The sequence below is a fragment of the Lutra lutra genome, chromosome 11, assembly GCF_902655055.1.
Source record: "Lutra lutra chromosome 11, mLutLut1.2, whole genome shotgun sequence".
Lineage (NCBI taxonomy): Eukaryota > Metazoa > Chordata > Mammalia > Carnivora > Mustelidae > Lutra > Lutra lutra.
Genome location: NC_062288.1, coordinates 39,209,178 through 39,224,493, shown reverse-complemented (window position 1 = coordinate 39,224,493; position 15,316 = coordinate 39,209,178). Strand labels below are relative to the sequence as shown.

The window sequence follows — 15,316 nt, the reverse complement described above, 5'->3', positions numbered from 1 at the left end:
GACCCTGAGACCATGACCTGAGCTGAAGGCAGAGGCTTAATCCACTGAGCCACCCAGGCGCCCCAATAAAAATTTTTTAAAAGCTTAAAAGTTTAATGAATGAATTGAACTATAAGCAAAAACAATATCAAAACCCCCTAACTATGTAAGTCAGTGTGAACGGGGGTGATGGCCACGTGCTATAGGTGGCTTGCCCTGACTGTCCCCTACTCCTCTCCACATGTATCTGCTCTAGACCCCTCCCCTCCCCCAGGCAGGCACAAAGGAGAGGAAGCTGGATGGATTTTTTCCCCCTTGGATTCTCACAGGTTGAGAAGACCCTGGCATCTTTAAGCCTATTCTCCTAATATTTCCCCATGACCTTTCCATCCCTCCCCACCCTCATCAAAATTTCCACCCTTTCTGCTGTTGTCTTTGGCTCATGACTTTGCCTTATCCGTTACTGAGGGGGGAAAGTTATCAAATATGAACCTCTGCATCTTACCATGCCACATCTATAAACACTCGCGTTTTAAAGCCATCCTTTACTTTGGCCCCTTGGTTAAAACTGAGGCACAGTCCCTTGATTTCCCCCCATCTCAGCTTCTAAGATTTTAGTTACCCTGTCTTGTGCATTTTCAACTGTTGGCTTTCTAAAATCATTCCCTTCAGCACGCAAACATTTCCTTTTATCTCCAACTACAGAACACTCTGCTGTGTCCCCAACCCCCCTTCGGCAATCGCGGGACTCTCGTGCTTACATGTGCAGCCAGACTTCTTTGAACAGTTGTTTGTATGTGGCATCCCCAGTTTTCATCCTCCTTTTCCCACCTTATACCATTCGAATCTGGCTTCTATACCCACCGTTTCACCCAAACTGCTTTTGTCAGTGATAATTCTGTCACTTAATCTATGGTACATCTAATTAAATCTCTCAGTGGCCATCAATACAGCTGACCGTCTCCTCCTTCTTGAACCTGCCTCTTTCTTAGTCCCCCTGATGCCAAAAATGCTCTTGGGCTCTCTCTCACTCCACTTACCAATCCATTTCACTCTCCTTGGCCCCTCTCCATCCTGCTAATATCTTAAATGTAAGAATTTATCACGGCTTGGTCCTCCCTTCTCTTTTCTCTCCGCACTCTTTATCCGAGTGATTTCATTGATTCCCTTGGCTTCAAATACAATCTATAACAATTCCTAAACAATCCCCAACAATTCCTAAACTTACAGCTTTAGTCCAGAGCTCTCTTCTGCAATCCATAGGTTATGTCAAGTACAGCTTTGACTCATTCACTTTGAGGTCTCAGGGCAATCTGAAACTTATCGTGTTTATAAAACTGATCTGGGGAAACTCACTCTGATTTTGAGACTTAATCTAAAGCTTCAGCAATCAGGCAAGTGGAACATCAGCAAAACAAAGCAAAACAAACAAAAAAACCCCACATAAGTCAGAGAATCCATACATATCTGGCCACTTGATATTTGACAAAGATACCAAGGCAACTCAATGGAGAAGAAGCAGTCTTTTTCGTAAATGATGTTGAAACAATTGTATTTATAAGATAATTTACCCACGCATAAAAAGATGAACCTCAACTGGTGCTTTATACCATATACAAAAATTAACTCAAAATGAGTCAAAGACCTAAAAGTAAGACCTGACATTATAAAACCTCTAGAAATAATCATAGGAGAAAATCTTTGTTCCTGGGTTAGTCAAAGATTTCTTAGCTAGGACACATAAAGCATAAGCCATAAGAGGTAAAAATGAATAAATTGAATTTATTAAAATTAAATGCTTCTTCTCTTCTAAAGACAGGAAGAATAAAAAGTCAAAGAAAGAATAAAAATATTTGCAAACATTTCTAATTAAGGGCTAGTATCCAGAATATATAAAGAACACTGACAAATCAATAACAAGAAAACAACCCATTTTCAAAAAGAAGGAACAAAAGATATGAACAGATATTTCACCAAAGTAAATACACAGCTGGGAAATAAATACCTGAAAACATACTCATCATCCTTGGCCATTAGGGGAATGTTAATTAAAACCATGAGATACTATTATATATCTATTATTGCTGAAATAAATTTTTCTTTTAATCTGACATCACCAAGTTCTGGCAAGGATGGAGAGAAACTGAACTCATGCATTGCTGGTTGGAATGCAAATTGTACAACTAGGTTGAAAAAGGGGAAAGTAGTTTCTTATAAATTTATCACAAGACCCATAGTCCCACTCCTGGGTATTTACCCTAGAGAAATGAGAACATTTCCACACAAGAATCTGTATGCAAATGTTTATATCAGCTTTTTCCCCCCAAAATTGCCAAAGACTAGAAACAATCCAAAAGTCCCCCCACAGGGGAGCTGATTAACTGTGTTATGTCTATATAAGGAATACTACTCAGCAGTCAAAGGTCTGATAGACTGGTGAGTGCAAGCACATAGGTGAATCTCAAAGGCATTATGCTAAGTAGGAAAAAAACAGGCCCAAAGCCTACATATTGTATAATTTAATTTATACGACATTCTGAAAAAGACAAAATTATAGGGACAGAACACAGACCAGTAGTTGCTGGAGGTGAGGGTCCAGTGAAGGCATTAACTACAAAGAACATCAGAAAAGTTTTTGAAAGTGACCGTGATGATGATTTCATGACTACGTGTTTCTCAAAAATACTGAATTTTACTGTGTGTGGAATTATACCTCTATAAACTGACTTTTATTTTTTTTTTAAGATTTTATTTATTTATTTGACAGAGAGAGAGATCACAAGTAGGCAGATAGGCAGGCAGAGAGAGAGGGGGAAGCAGGCTCCCTGCCGAGCAGAGAGCCCGATGTGGGGCTCGATCTCAGGACCCTGAGACCATGACCTGAGCCGAAGGCAGAGGCTTAACCCACTGAGCCAGCCAGGTGTCCCTATAAACTGACTTTTAAAAAAATTAACTTTTAAAAAGATTTTATTTATTTATTTGACAGACAGAGATCACAAGCAGGCAGAGAGGCAGGCAGAGAGAGAGGGGGAAGCAGGCTCCCCGCTGAGCAGAGGGCCCGACATGGGGCTCGATCCCAGGACCTGGAATCATGACCCGAGCTGAAGGCAGAGGCTTTAACCCACTGAGCCACCAAGGAGCCCCTAAAAAACTAATTTTTAAAGATTTATTTATTTGTTTATTTGAGACCGCACACAGGGGGAGGAGCAGAGGGAGCAGGAGACAAGCAGGCTCCCCAATGAGCAAGAGCCTGACACACGGCTCCATCCCAGGACTCTGAGATCATAACCTGAGCCGAAATCAAGTCAGACGCTTAACCAACTGAGCCAGCCAGTCTCCCCTAAAGAACTATTTAGTGGGGGCGCCTGGGTGGCTCAGTGGGGTAAGCCTCTGCCTCCGGCTCAGGTCATGATATCTCAGAGTCCTGGGATCGAGCCCGGCATGGGGCTCTCTGCTCAGCAGGGAGCCTGCTTCCCCCTCTCTCTCTGCCTGCCTCTCTGCCTGCTTGTGATCTCTGTCTGTCAAATAAATAAATAAAATCCTAAAAAAAAAAAAAAATTAGTGATCTTTCCCACATACATGATTCTTCTTCAAGTCTCTCCATCTTAAAAAATGGCTCAATCAATTAAGCATAGGACTCTTGGTCGTGAGATCAAGCCCCACGTTTGGCTCCATGCTCAGCGCCAAGTCTGCTTTAAGATTCTCTCCCTTTCCTTCTGCCCTTCTTCTCAGTACTCTCTAGCTCCCAAATAGATAGATAGATAGATAGATAGATAGATAGATCTTTAAAAAAAAAAGCATCACTATCTATCCACTTTCTAAAGCCAGAAACCTGGCAATGATACTTGAAATTTCCTTTTCCTTCTCCACTCATCCATATAAAATCCATCTCCAAATGCTATTAACTCTGCTTCGAAAAAATATTGCAAACCCATCTTCTAATCTTCGTATCCAAGTTTGCCCCTTCATGCAAATCACCGTCTTTTCTCACCTATGCCATTGCAATAGTTTCACTGCTGGTCTCCCTGCTTCCCTTCTTGGTCTCTTCTAATTCAATTTCTGCCTACCATCAGGATAATGATTTTAAGTGAAAATTAAGCCATGTCATTTCCTTGCTTAAAATTTTCTGTGCCTCCATTTCTAAACCTCACGCCCTGGCACCCAGCAAGCTATTACCCAACACATCCAATGTCATCATGTGGCACTCTCCTCTACCCTCTTGTCCCTCCCACCCGCCCCATACCCGTGATATTCCGACCACACTGGTCTTCCCCATGTGTTGAATAGTCCAGGTTTTTTTCTTCCTTAGCAACTCTGCACATGCTCTTCTCTATACTTGGGCTTCTCTTCCCCTTGGCTCTTTTTTCAATGGCTCATTCCCTCTCATTCGTAAAGTTTCAGCTTCACAAATCATATCTTTAGAGGAATTTTCATACATGTTCGAATAGTTTACTCCTGACATTCTCTTTCATAACACCCTATTTTGCTCCTTTCCCAATTTATGATTACATAGTTATGAATTTATTTTGCTAGCATTTCTCTCCCTTTCTAGAATATACCTTCTTGAAGGCAGAAACTATTTTCTTTTTCAGTTACTTAGCACATTAACTGACACATCATAAGAGCTAAATAAATATTTGTTAAATAAATGTGTAAACTAATGAACCTCCTCCAATGAAGAAAATAATGAGTCCAATGTGATCATCACTGAATTCACCTGGACCAACATGTGCATTTATATAGTTATATAAATATATAAATTTATAAATATATATATGTGTGCATATATGTGTGTGTGTGTATATATATAGGTGTTTAGACTTATAAATGGGATACCTACTACATTACTTGAAGAAAGTAATGATCACCAAGTTTCACAACTGTGAGTGTGCAAGTAGATGACCATGTCAGCCACCCAGAAAGTCTTACCTCTCCAAACCAATTGCTTGGCACAGAGAATGGAACTAGGAGTTGTACAGAAGTGTAAAGCTGTGTGTCCACTTAAGGAGTAGGAATTGAGCTTTGCTCCATGGTCACAGAGGATCTTAACACAATCCAAGTTGGCCATTTCGCAAGCCACGTGAAGGGGGGTTTTCCCATTGGGTCTACAGTTGATTGTAGCATTGTGGTCCAGTAGCACCAGAAGACATTCCACGTGACCAAACAAGACAGAGAGATGCAAGCCCGTGGCCCAGGAAGACTTCAACTTATAGCTAGGCAACCAGTAACCTGGACAAGAAAGGAAAGAAAGTTTAAGTTTTTGGCCTAGGATTTTTCTCTGTTTTGTGAAAGTTTTTATAAATCTCTTACTTTGGTCACATTCATAAAATTAGGGGGGAGGAGTGATTCAGAAGTGCAAACTAGTAACTGGTGGGTCTGCAAATGTCTAGTTTAGAAGCATGCTTGGATATCTTGAGCAGGACAGGTGCTCTTGAGTCTCTCTGTTTCTAGCATTTTCCATTACCTCGTTGCTTTATTTACTGATTCTTCCTGGCCCTTCGAGGCATTTGAGTTTGACACCTTCATTTATGGAATCACATTTTATTTCACATGGTGAGTTACATGAGACTCTTATTGTTTTAACTCTCAATCATTGCCTTGGATGTTTCTGAAGCTGTTAGTTACAAGATTATACGTTTTATTCCATCATGGTTCTTTTGCCCTATAGTTGCTGCTGTTGTTGTCAATCAGAGGTATGAATGTATTTGATGTCTTTAAAAAATTTGTCTTGTGGGGGGGTGGCTGGGTGGCTCAGTGGGTTAAAGCCTCTGCCTTCAGCTCAGGTCATGATCCCAGAGTCCTGGGATCAAGCTCCGCATCAGGCTCTCTGCTCGGTGGGGAGCCTTCTTCTCCCCACCCACCACCCGCCCACCTCTCTGCCTACTTGTGATTTCTGTCTGTCAAATAAATAAATCTTCAAAAAAAAAATTTGTCTTGTGAAGATTTTATGTGCCTGCCTATTGGTTTTTATAATATCTCTTACGGAAGAAAAACTTAAGGCAACTCACAAATTTTACACAATACAGGATTTTTTAAATGATCTAAGGGCAAAGGGAAAAAAATAAGGTAGGAAAATAAAAAGTGGTCAAGGGTAAGATCGGTACACAAAATATAAACCTTGTCCTATACACTAGAGCCACATTGCAAATTTGCCTTTGCACTTCCTAGCAGCCAAAATAAATAGGAAAACATGATGTATTGCACAATTAACTATGCCCACAAGCTATACACAAATTAATTGCTCAGGAGAAGCATGGCTGATCCTAGAACTGAGATCTTAGATAAATTCTTCCCATTAGTTGTTGGAAATGTTCTCTCTCTCCTCCCTCCCCCTCTCTCCCTCACATGTCTCACAAGCCATAACAAACATAATTTTATAAACCTTCTTCCAGTGTCAGTACCTAGAGCCATAATATTAAGCTCAGTAGGAGTGGGTAATGGAAAATGGGTTCAAAAAGATAAAATACTGAGTCCCAGATGAAGATGTAAGATAACCCAGCAGCTTGGAAGAGATTCTAGGGCTGAAACAACAAAATACATTTTAACATGGATAAATCAGAAGTTTGCTTTTAAGTTATAAAATTCCACTATACAAGTACAAGATAAGTGGAATACAGTTTAATGCTAATTTATTTGAGAAAAGACCTAGGCACTTGAGTTGACAGAATTCTCAAAAAGAGCCAACAGGGGGTGGAGCTGCCAAAAAGCTAACTCGGTCTTAAGCTCCATTAATGAAAGTGCAATGCCCAAAACAAAAGGGGTGAAAGTTGTATTCTCTACTGAGTAGATGAGGCCAGAATGAATCCAGAATATTGTGAATACTTCTGGGCACCAATGATGAACATCTAGAGGGCCTTTGGAGGTTGAGGACCACATAACAAGGGGGCCCGGCGATCGGGTATTAAAATTCTCTCATTTAAGTGAGAAACGTCACATACGTGCTACTCCTGGTATTTATCCTACAAGTATAAGCACTCACGTGAGAGAATTCTAAGGGCCACTGAATTTTTTTTTTTTTTTAATTTGACAGAGAGAGAAAGAGCACAAGGAGAGGAAGCAGCCAGCGGAAAGAGGGAGAAGCAGGCTCCCCGCCGAGCAGGGAGCCCGATGCGGGGCTCGATCCCAGGACCCGGGGATCATGATCTGAGCCAAAGGCAGAGGCTTTAACCCACTGAGCCACCCAGGCACCCCCCTCAGGGTCACTGTATTGCACAACTTCCAAGAATACCACCTGCATTGAAGTCTGTGAAGAGTATGAAGTTGTCAGGGGTTATAATAACCTGGCCTGTGGGTAAAAACAGGCACCACACTACAACATGGGTAGTATGCTATCCTAATGGGTAACCATTGGAAACAATTTCTATCTTTATCAATAGGAGACTGTTTAAAAAACTTTTTTGGAGTGTCCATACAATGAAATACTATACAGCCGTTATGAAAAAGAGGGCAGTTCTGTGTGTATGGATACGGGAAAATCTCAAGATATATTACCGAGCAAGAAAGGCAGGGGCTGATCAGTGTGCAGAACACGCTATCATATGTGAAAATATTTATCAGCCCTGCAAACAAGAAACTGGTTAGAGCAGTGACCTCCAAGAACTAGGGGCTGGGAGACAAGGACATAGACTTACTCGTCCTCAGATGCCTCCTTTTTGAGCTTTTAAATTCAGTGCCTTGTGCGTGTATCCCTATTTGTGAAAATAAGTAAAATTAAAATAAACTATTGTCCCCTCTTCAGAGGCAGAAAGATAATTTAGTTTCAAAGACCATATTACAGGGTCGTGCACAATGCTGACTAATCCTGAGGGAATCAATGAACCCAGCTGAAGTTTGTTTTTCTGTAAGCCACTCTCCACCATAGACATGCACACACACCACACACACACACACACACACACATCCCTTTCTCATTCTATTCAGAATTCCAAGGCCATTTGACTTTCCATCCCTCCCAGCATTCTCCTTGCCCACAACGCCTCTTTAAAAAGAAATACAAAGTTAATTCACACTAAAGTCTAATGAACTGAGGATTTTTTAAAGTGCGACCCTCTTAGGATTATCCGAATTTATGTGGGAATCTGGATTCAACTAATAGAACTAAGTGTTAAGATACTAATTTGAGATCCCAGACCCAGTGAAAGGAAGGGGTTCATTGATAGGGACTTTTCTCCCGCAGAGACAAACAGTATCACGGACAGTCTGGGCTGTGGAATTATCAACCCTGTGCCTGTAATGTGCATGCGTGTGTGTGTGTGTGTGTGTGTGTGTAAACAGATAGGCATACATGCTGCATGTGTGTGTACCCATTTATACATTCTTATTTAGCTGTGTGCATTGAGTCTCTGTTCCGAGCAGAGTTTTCAGGCTCTGTGGTATGCAACCTGCTTTTGATAATGAATGAATCACATTAGCACCAGTACTTAATCAGTCATTTTAACGCTCAGATTTCCTCAACAAGCAATTTGCAAAGCCAGTCTCTTCTAACTGTCTTGGAAAGAAGCTGGTTCCAGATCTGGAAACTGGACTACGTTTTGCCTGCTGATTAGCAGCCAACATTCGGCAGCTCTGTGCACCCACTGATTGGAAACTCGTGCCTGCTTCTGCAATGGGAAGAAAAATGATCCCAGAAAAGGAAGCAGTAGAGAGCTGATTAAGAAAACACCATTTTGATGTAAAATCAAAGAAAACACAGAATGTTAGCGCTGGAGGGAAGATTATCCAGTCCAAGCCTTTCATTTTCCAGATGAGAAAACTGCCACTTTCTCAGCCTGCCAGAGCCATAAGTCGCCTGCCTCAGTCCAAGCTAATGGACTCAGGATATCTGCAATGCAGGGTTTCCATCTGTCTTTGTCTTTGTGGAAGCAGAAGAGGTTTTAGCAGCCATCCTGCTTCACAAATCACGAGGAAGGAAAGCAGATCCTGAATTCATCTATACTACACCACATCTCTGATATGGAAACGCATTTGCTGGTGGATGTTTTATTCCTAAATTCCCAGTAGCACCTGGAGAATCTCTCCTGCCCCATTTATTCCAGGCATCAGTCATCCTTAGTCTCTCAGTCCCTTGCCTCCGCCTGTTCCTTTGGTCATAATCTTTAACCAGTAAATCAGCCTCGGAGACAGCCGGGTCCTGGGATTCAGCCCACCCCGGATGAGCTTCTGCCTACCAGTCACCCCTCCTAGATGGAAATGCGTGTAGGTGGTTGGCAACAAGACACCTTTGCTGCTGCCCCTAGAAGCTGAATAAATAGGAAGGGGACAGATTGTCAGATACAGATCACAGCCCACTGAAATGTGTCTTGAAGCAGCAGAACTTTTTGGTGGTGGTGTGTATGTGCAGTGGAGGGTGGGGTGGGGCTGAGATTCCGGATCATTCGACCCCAGGCATAGCAGGAAAGCCTTCTGGAGAGAACGGAGCAGCCCACAGCAAGGAGGCTATGTATGGCCACACCTTGGGCAGTCACACCTTAAAATGAGCCTGCAGCCACAGGTCGCTTCGTACCAAGTGTGGGAAGCAGCAAGAGTGTCCTTTCCACCTCACCTACCCACTCTGGGGACCAAACCTGAGGTAAGGCCATCCTCAGAAACCACAGTGAGGCAACACCTATTAAAATGTTGTATTGCTACGGACACTCCAAGACATCAGAATTTGCCTTCTAACAAACGTACAGCCTCCAACAGTCACAGCACAACAGAACTATAGCTAACTAACCAATCGGACATCTTCATTTTGTACACTCTTCCTTCTTTCCAGGGCAGAATTATCCCAGGGCTTCTGGGCCTAGAGTGTGATGAATTCTGAGCGTTTGTTTTTCAGAGTCCCCTCTGCTACCCTCTGCAGATGGCAGGCTGCCCTGTGTGCTCAGATGGGCACAAAGGGGGGGGGGGGTGGAACCTGGGAACAAAGCCCCTGAGGGGGGAGTCAGGAAGCCACTGCCTCCCCAATACTGTAAGCCACTCACCTCGCCTGTCCCCCGCAGGTCTGCAGTGCGCCAGTAGCAATGGCTCGAGGAAATCTGCTTGAGCCAGGAGTTTAACAGAGACGAGACTACAGATCCTGTCCTGGGCAAAAATCCCACAGAGTCTCTCAAAGGCAGGCCATGCCCACGTGGATTTATAGCATCTACAGTCACTTTTCACCTTCCCCAGACCGTGACACATCATCTGTTTATATCATTTCCCCTTCATAACATCACAGATTATCGGCACGCAGGGGATTTGGAGAGGGTCTTGACAAAGTCTCCGCTTTACAAATAAGGATAAGATTAAGGAGCACACAGCGCTCGAGCCTGTCTAACCGGTACGGACAGATCAACCCAATCTCTGGTCTCCCCAAGTTTTTAAAACCGCCGCGGGTGACGGGCTGACTGCCCGCTTCTCCGCTCCCCGAAACCAACAGCACTTGTAACGCAAAAAGCTCTAAACGCATCTTAGAAGTTCAACCCCCTACAAAGGTATTCGGAGTGATCGTGTGTGTGTGTGTGTGTGTGTGTGTGTGTGTGTGTGTGTGTGTGTGTGTTTAATTAAATCTGAAACCAGAGACAGGCCTGAATAGCCGAGGAGGAAGCCCTGCGCTCAGGAAATACGGTAAAGAGAGAGGGTCGGTGTTCAGGCTACCTCTTGGAAGAAGGGATTGACTCTGCTCTGTGTTTGGGGGTGTTCACCTCTCTGGGAAACTTTCAGCTAAACCTGGGCTGCGCAACAGTGATCAGCTACAATGTTCTCTGAGTCCAAAGCACCCCACACACGAGAAGCCTCTGTTATTACAGCCAAAGGTTACACACGCTACTCGCGCTGGATTAGCAGACATTTGCTCGGCCTGTGTCCACGTATTTGCACAGTACCGAAGGATTACAGACGAAAGCACAATTCTTGGCTATCTTTTAATAGCTAACATTTTCAGGATAAACCTCAGAACTCCCCCAGGAGAGTGGGAAAAAAGCCAGCTTGAAATGCAACATTTAAAAGAAAAAAGTTTGAGGGGCGCCTGGGTGGCTCAGTCGTTAAGCGTCTACGTTTGGCTCAGGTCATGATCCCAGGGTCCTGGGATCGAGCCCCCCAGCAAAAGAAAAAAAAAAAAAAAAGAAAGAAAAAAGTTTGAACACCCAGGAAGGGAAAAGAACCCGAGGATGGTAAGAGGATTGTAGGAGAGCATATTTCTGGCAAAGAGGAAAATGAGGTGATAAAGAGATTATTCATTAAGAGAGTGGAAGTAAGAGCTTTCAAGATATTTGGAAGGCAGTTGTTACTTAGTAAAGTAGATAGAACACCTGCCAGAAAGTTTTCCAGCGAAATCACTCATTGGTTATTTTAATTAAAAATATGACTACCAACCAAAGAATCTGCAGCTGTGGGCCATAAACGAAGTGCTTAAAGTGCATTACACTGATTAATAAAAGACTCTGATTAACCTTGCTGACTAGGGAATTTCATACCCAAGAGAGATGCACGGTATTCTGCCTGTATCATTAACGCGCCAGGGCTCATACATCTGAAGGAGAATCGCAATATGTAGTTGGAAAAGCCTTTGGAAACAGCTTTATGGATGTTCACATTTCTAGTATAGGGATCACTAGTGAGAGCCCGTATGAATAGCTTCGGATTTTCTTACAGATACTGTGTTCACTCTGGATACTGCACCCTTGGCTCATGGTAAACTTTCTATCATTAACAACCCTTGACTTTGCAGCTACTTACTGTGTGTAGCAGTTAAAAAGTGGTTTGTGTATCTAACTTTTCTTCACGCCGTTCCCATTTGAAAGCCGTCGTCTGGTAGATGGAATTTTGCTTGCTTGTTTTTGCTTTAGAGACACATGTCCCTGCTGTCCTCCAGGAGTTATCCCAAATGTCAGCCGGCATGTTTTTAATGTTTGCTTTCTAAAGTGTGAGACAGGCTTTTTTTTTTTTTCTTCAGTTAGTAAAACATGATTTTTTCTGAAGACTTGATTATGAAGTTTAACATAACTTTAAAGAAATAAAACAAGGACTCCCCAACTATAACAATCATTATTAGGTGCTGGGGCTGGGTGGGACCCACAGTTTGAACCTAAGTTCTGGAATTCCGCTCTCTGTCCCGTGGGCGAGGGGAGCTCTTCAGTGGGATGAGGAAGCAGAAGTGAATTTCCAGATGCTTGGTTCTGCCTTCCTCACAAAACCCACATTTTATATTTGCTTACGTGAGTGTACCAATGAGATGGTGGATTTGGGGGAGCAGTGTTGAGACCCCACGCTGATTTCCTCACCCACAGAGTTCTGAATTGTCTTTCCAAAAACTATGAAATGACTTATATTCTAAACTTAGACATACCATATTCAGGGGAAAAAATGGGGTCACTTTTTGAAATTCTATGAAAAGTGCTCTATGTCCGAAAAGAAGTAAAAATGCTTTGGGATTAATTGTACCCCTGTTGATCTTCTGCGGGACCATGAAATGTTGAATATAGATTATATTTTTCATCCTACAAGCAAATTTAAAGATCGCGTGGTATCTTTTATAAGTCTTCAATATTGTTGCGCTTAGTATGCTGCAAAATACCTAAAACTTGAAGATATTCATACTTTTAAAGTAAACAGGTCATGTTTCCATTTCCACATTCAGATGCTGGTTATATGGGTTTGTTTACATTATGAAAATTAATCATGCTGTACGCTTGTGATCTGTACACTTTTCTGCGTGGCACCTTTCAAATTTGTTTTTAAAAACCAAAACCTGCTGCGTAGCAATGCACTAGAATTCAATGTCCCGAAAGGAACTACCTCTACTGAACTAATTACCCAGGGCAGCCTGCTCAGCTCTACCCTGGTCCCTGGGAATTCCTCTGTGACTTAAGAAATTGATATAACCACTTAGGTCAACTTTGCTTGGCTAGCAACCAAGATTCTATTTATCACTTCCATTCCTGACTGAAATATTAAAAGGTTCGATAATGAGGCTGAAAGACATGTGAAAATGTGGGGGAAAACATTTGAAAAAGCTTTGAAGAAAGAGGAGTCTTTAATCTGGATTTCAGATGGAAGAGAGAGATTCTGATGCCCATATTCATATTAAACAGAGAGGAATGTGTTTCTCTCTGTGCCTACAAGCATGTGTGCACACACACAGACACAGGCACGATTCCCCCTATAAACCCTGAAGATACGATCACAAATCCCATGATTTCTGTGCATATGTTCACCTGGCATGCATAAGAAATGGAACTCTACTTTTCCTTGCCCAGAGGCTATAATTTGCTGTTTCCCAAATGGAAAGCCACATCCCACAATCCTAACACTATGAAAACTCCCATTTGTGTGAATGAATTTTTAGCTCTATGAGGACCATAGGAATCGGCTCATATGGACAGAAAGGATGAAAACTGTATTTTCTTCTGATTCAGGGTGATGACCCCCTGGAAGCAGGAGAAACAGCGTCTTCTTTCCCCAGAGCCTGCCCTTCAACTTCCTTTTTCTCACAACATCAAAACCTTGAGGGATCCACGCAATTTGGCATGTTTAAGAGATGGGAAGAGGCAGTCTTCACAACTCAATGTTAAATAAATTACACTGACTCGGACCTGAGTTATTTCCATGGGCACACACATGAGCTTAAAAGATACCTTAAAAATGTATTTAGTGTTCACTGAACAGATCCAGAAGGAGAAAGTAATGTGATTACATGCTATACACTCCTTCTTTCTAACAGAGCTCCATCAACCAGTTTTTTAAAAAACAAACTTCTTCTTATCTTCCAGTCAAAACAGCAATGCCAATTTATGATAAAGCCCTCCAGGAAAAAATCATAAACACAGTAACTGGCCTCCTCTATTCTTCCTTCAGAACTAGCAACTAGAGTACAGTAAATTAATGGAGAAATATATACCATTAGCATTAGTTTCTGAAAATTGATGGTGCTGATGGCTTATATGTGAATGGAAAGCACTTACAACAAGAAAAAAGAATTGCTCTCTCTCTCCAAATACACAAGACCTTATCATCTATTTTGTTTAAACAGAAGTGATGTTGAACATGGTGTTTGTTTGTAGTTTGCTCGCCAGATGGCCTTGCTACTCAAGTTCCCCATTAACTAGCTGATTTGGGAAATCAGAATCTGCGTACTTCTAATTTATTTCTGATTTCTCAGGCATGGGTTCCAGAAAATCCCTTGATAAAAAAAAAAATCCGTTTTTGTTCTTGTTACCTCTCGTTCTTTAAAAGGCAGCCATTCTGTATTTAACATATCTACCAGTTTTGATCTATTATTACAGTCAAGGAAAAAAAGTTAACTTTGGGGTTTTTCTGGTTTCAGTTTTTTGCCTGAACTAAAAACTCATTAACATGATGAAGACCAGCAAGGTGCATCAAGGCAGAGACTTACCCATTCATTAACCCTCCAAATAGGGGCAAAAATCCCCTTTTCCATCCAGATAGACACAGAGATGATATACCTTTCAGTGGCTGTGTAAGCAGAGAGTTAGCCGCCTGTCCCCAAGGCAGTCACTCTGTCTGGATTAGATCTTAGCAGTCTGTTTAGCCATAATCTAGAGATGTTTCCTTTATTCTATGTCATTGTAGGCAGAAGAAAAGTTCAAAATAAAAGCAAAGCACACTAATAAATATCATGGTCCAGGATTTCAAACTCCAGACACAAGGATAGAGAAAGAAGAGAAGAGAAAAGAAAAGATAGAAAGATAGACAGAAAGAAATACAAATATATCCCATTCACAATGCGGTCTAGTTTAAAAGAGAAAAAGATTAAATTAGAAATATTTTTTAAAAATACATATGTAAACCATAAGAGCTCCTGGCTTAGATTGGGTGACCGACATTGTGCATTAAAAAAAAAAAAATCCATTATCTATCGATTTTATAATCACACCTCTAATTTTTACCTTGTTTATAAGATGCCAAAACCATATTCTCATCTTCAACTTCAAAAACCGTGTCCACATCTATTAGCCTCTGGATTAAGATGGCCTTCAGTTTTCCGAAGTCATTGGACTTGAGAGCCTCAAGGAAATTTCTCTTAACTAACTTGGCAGCTGCGGATTTAGTGATAGGGGCGGTGGTGCCTTCCATCCTTCCTCCTCTCCCTCTGGAAGCTTTGTTGTGATTTATCAGGAGAGCAGCACCAAGCAAACAGGCACATGCTGGAGAGCCCACAAACTGTCGGCTAATTTTATCCCAAAGTTATGCTGATCCGTTCTATTTATATAGGGATCATTTCAAACTTCAAAATATCCTTCCTGGCCGTCACTGCCTTTTCAGGTCTTTTAAACTGGTTCTACGCTCACAGATTCATTGAATAATATATCATGTCAATATCAAGGAAAAGCCCTCGCACCACATTTCAGGGAATGAA

At 41.9% G+C, this 15,316-nt stretch overlaps 1 protein-coding gene across 1 annotated transcript in view; it reads right to left on the bottom strand.

Moving 5' to 3' along the window:
* ASB4 (ankyrin repeat and SOCS box containing 4) overlaps positions 1-15,109 on the bottom strand; it is a 64,745-nt gene extending 49,636 nt beyond the window's left edge. Inside the window, exons 1-2 of the mRNA XM_047695860.1 lie at positions 14,847-15,109; positions 4,909-5,208 (exon numbers count right to left, since the gene is read on the bottom strand). Coding sequence (XP_047551816.1) covers positions 4,909-5,208; positions 14,847-15,033 — 487 coding nt within the window. The 5' untranslated portion in view covers positions 15,034-15,109. The remainder of the gene's footprint in view (positions 1-4,908; positions 5,209-14,846) is intronic.
* Between the last annotated feature and the right edge of the window lie 207 nt (positions 15,110-15,316).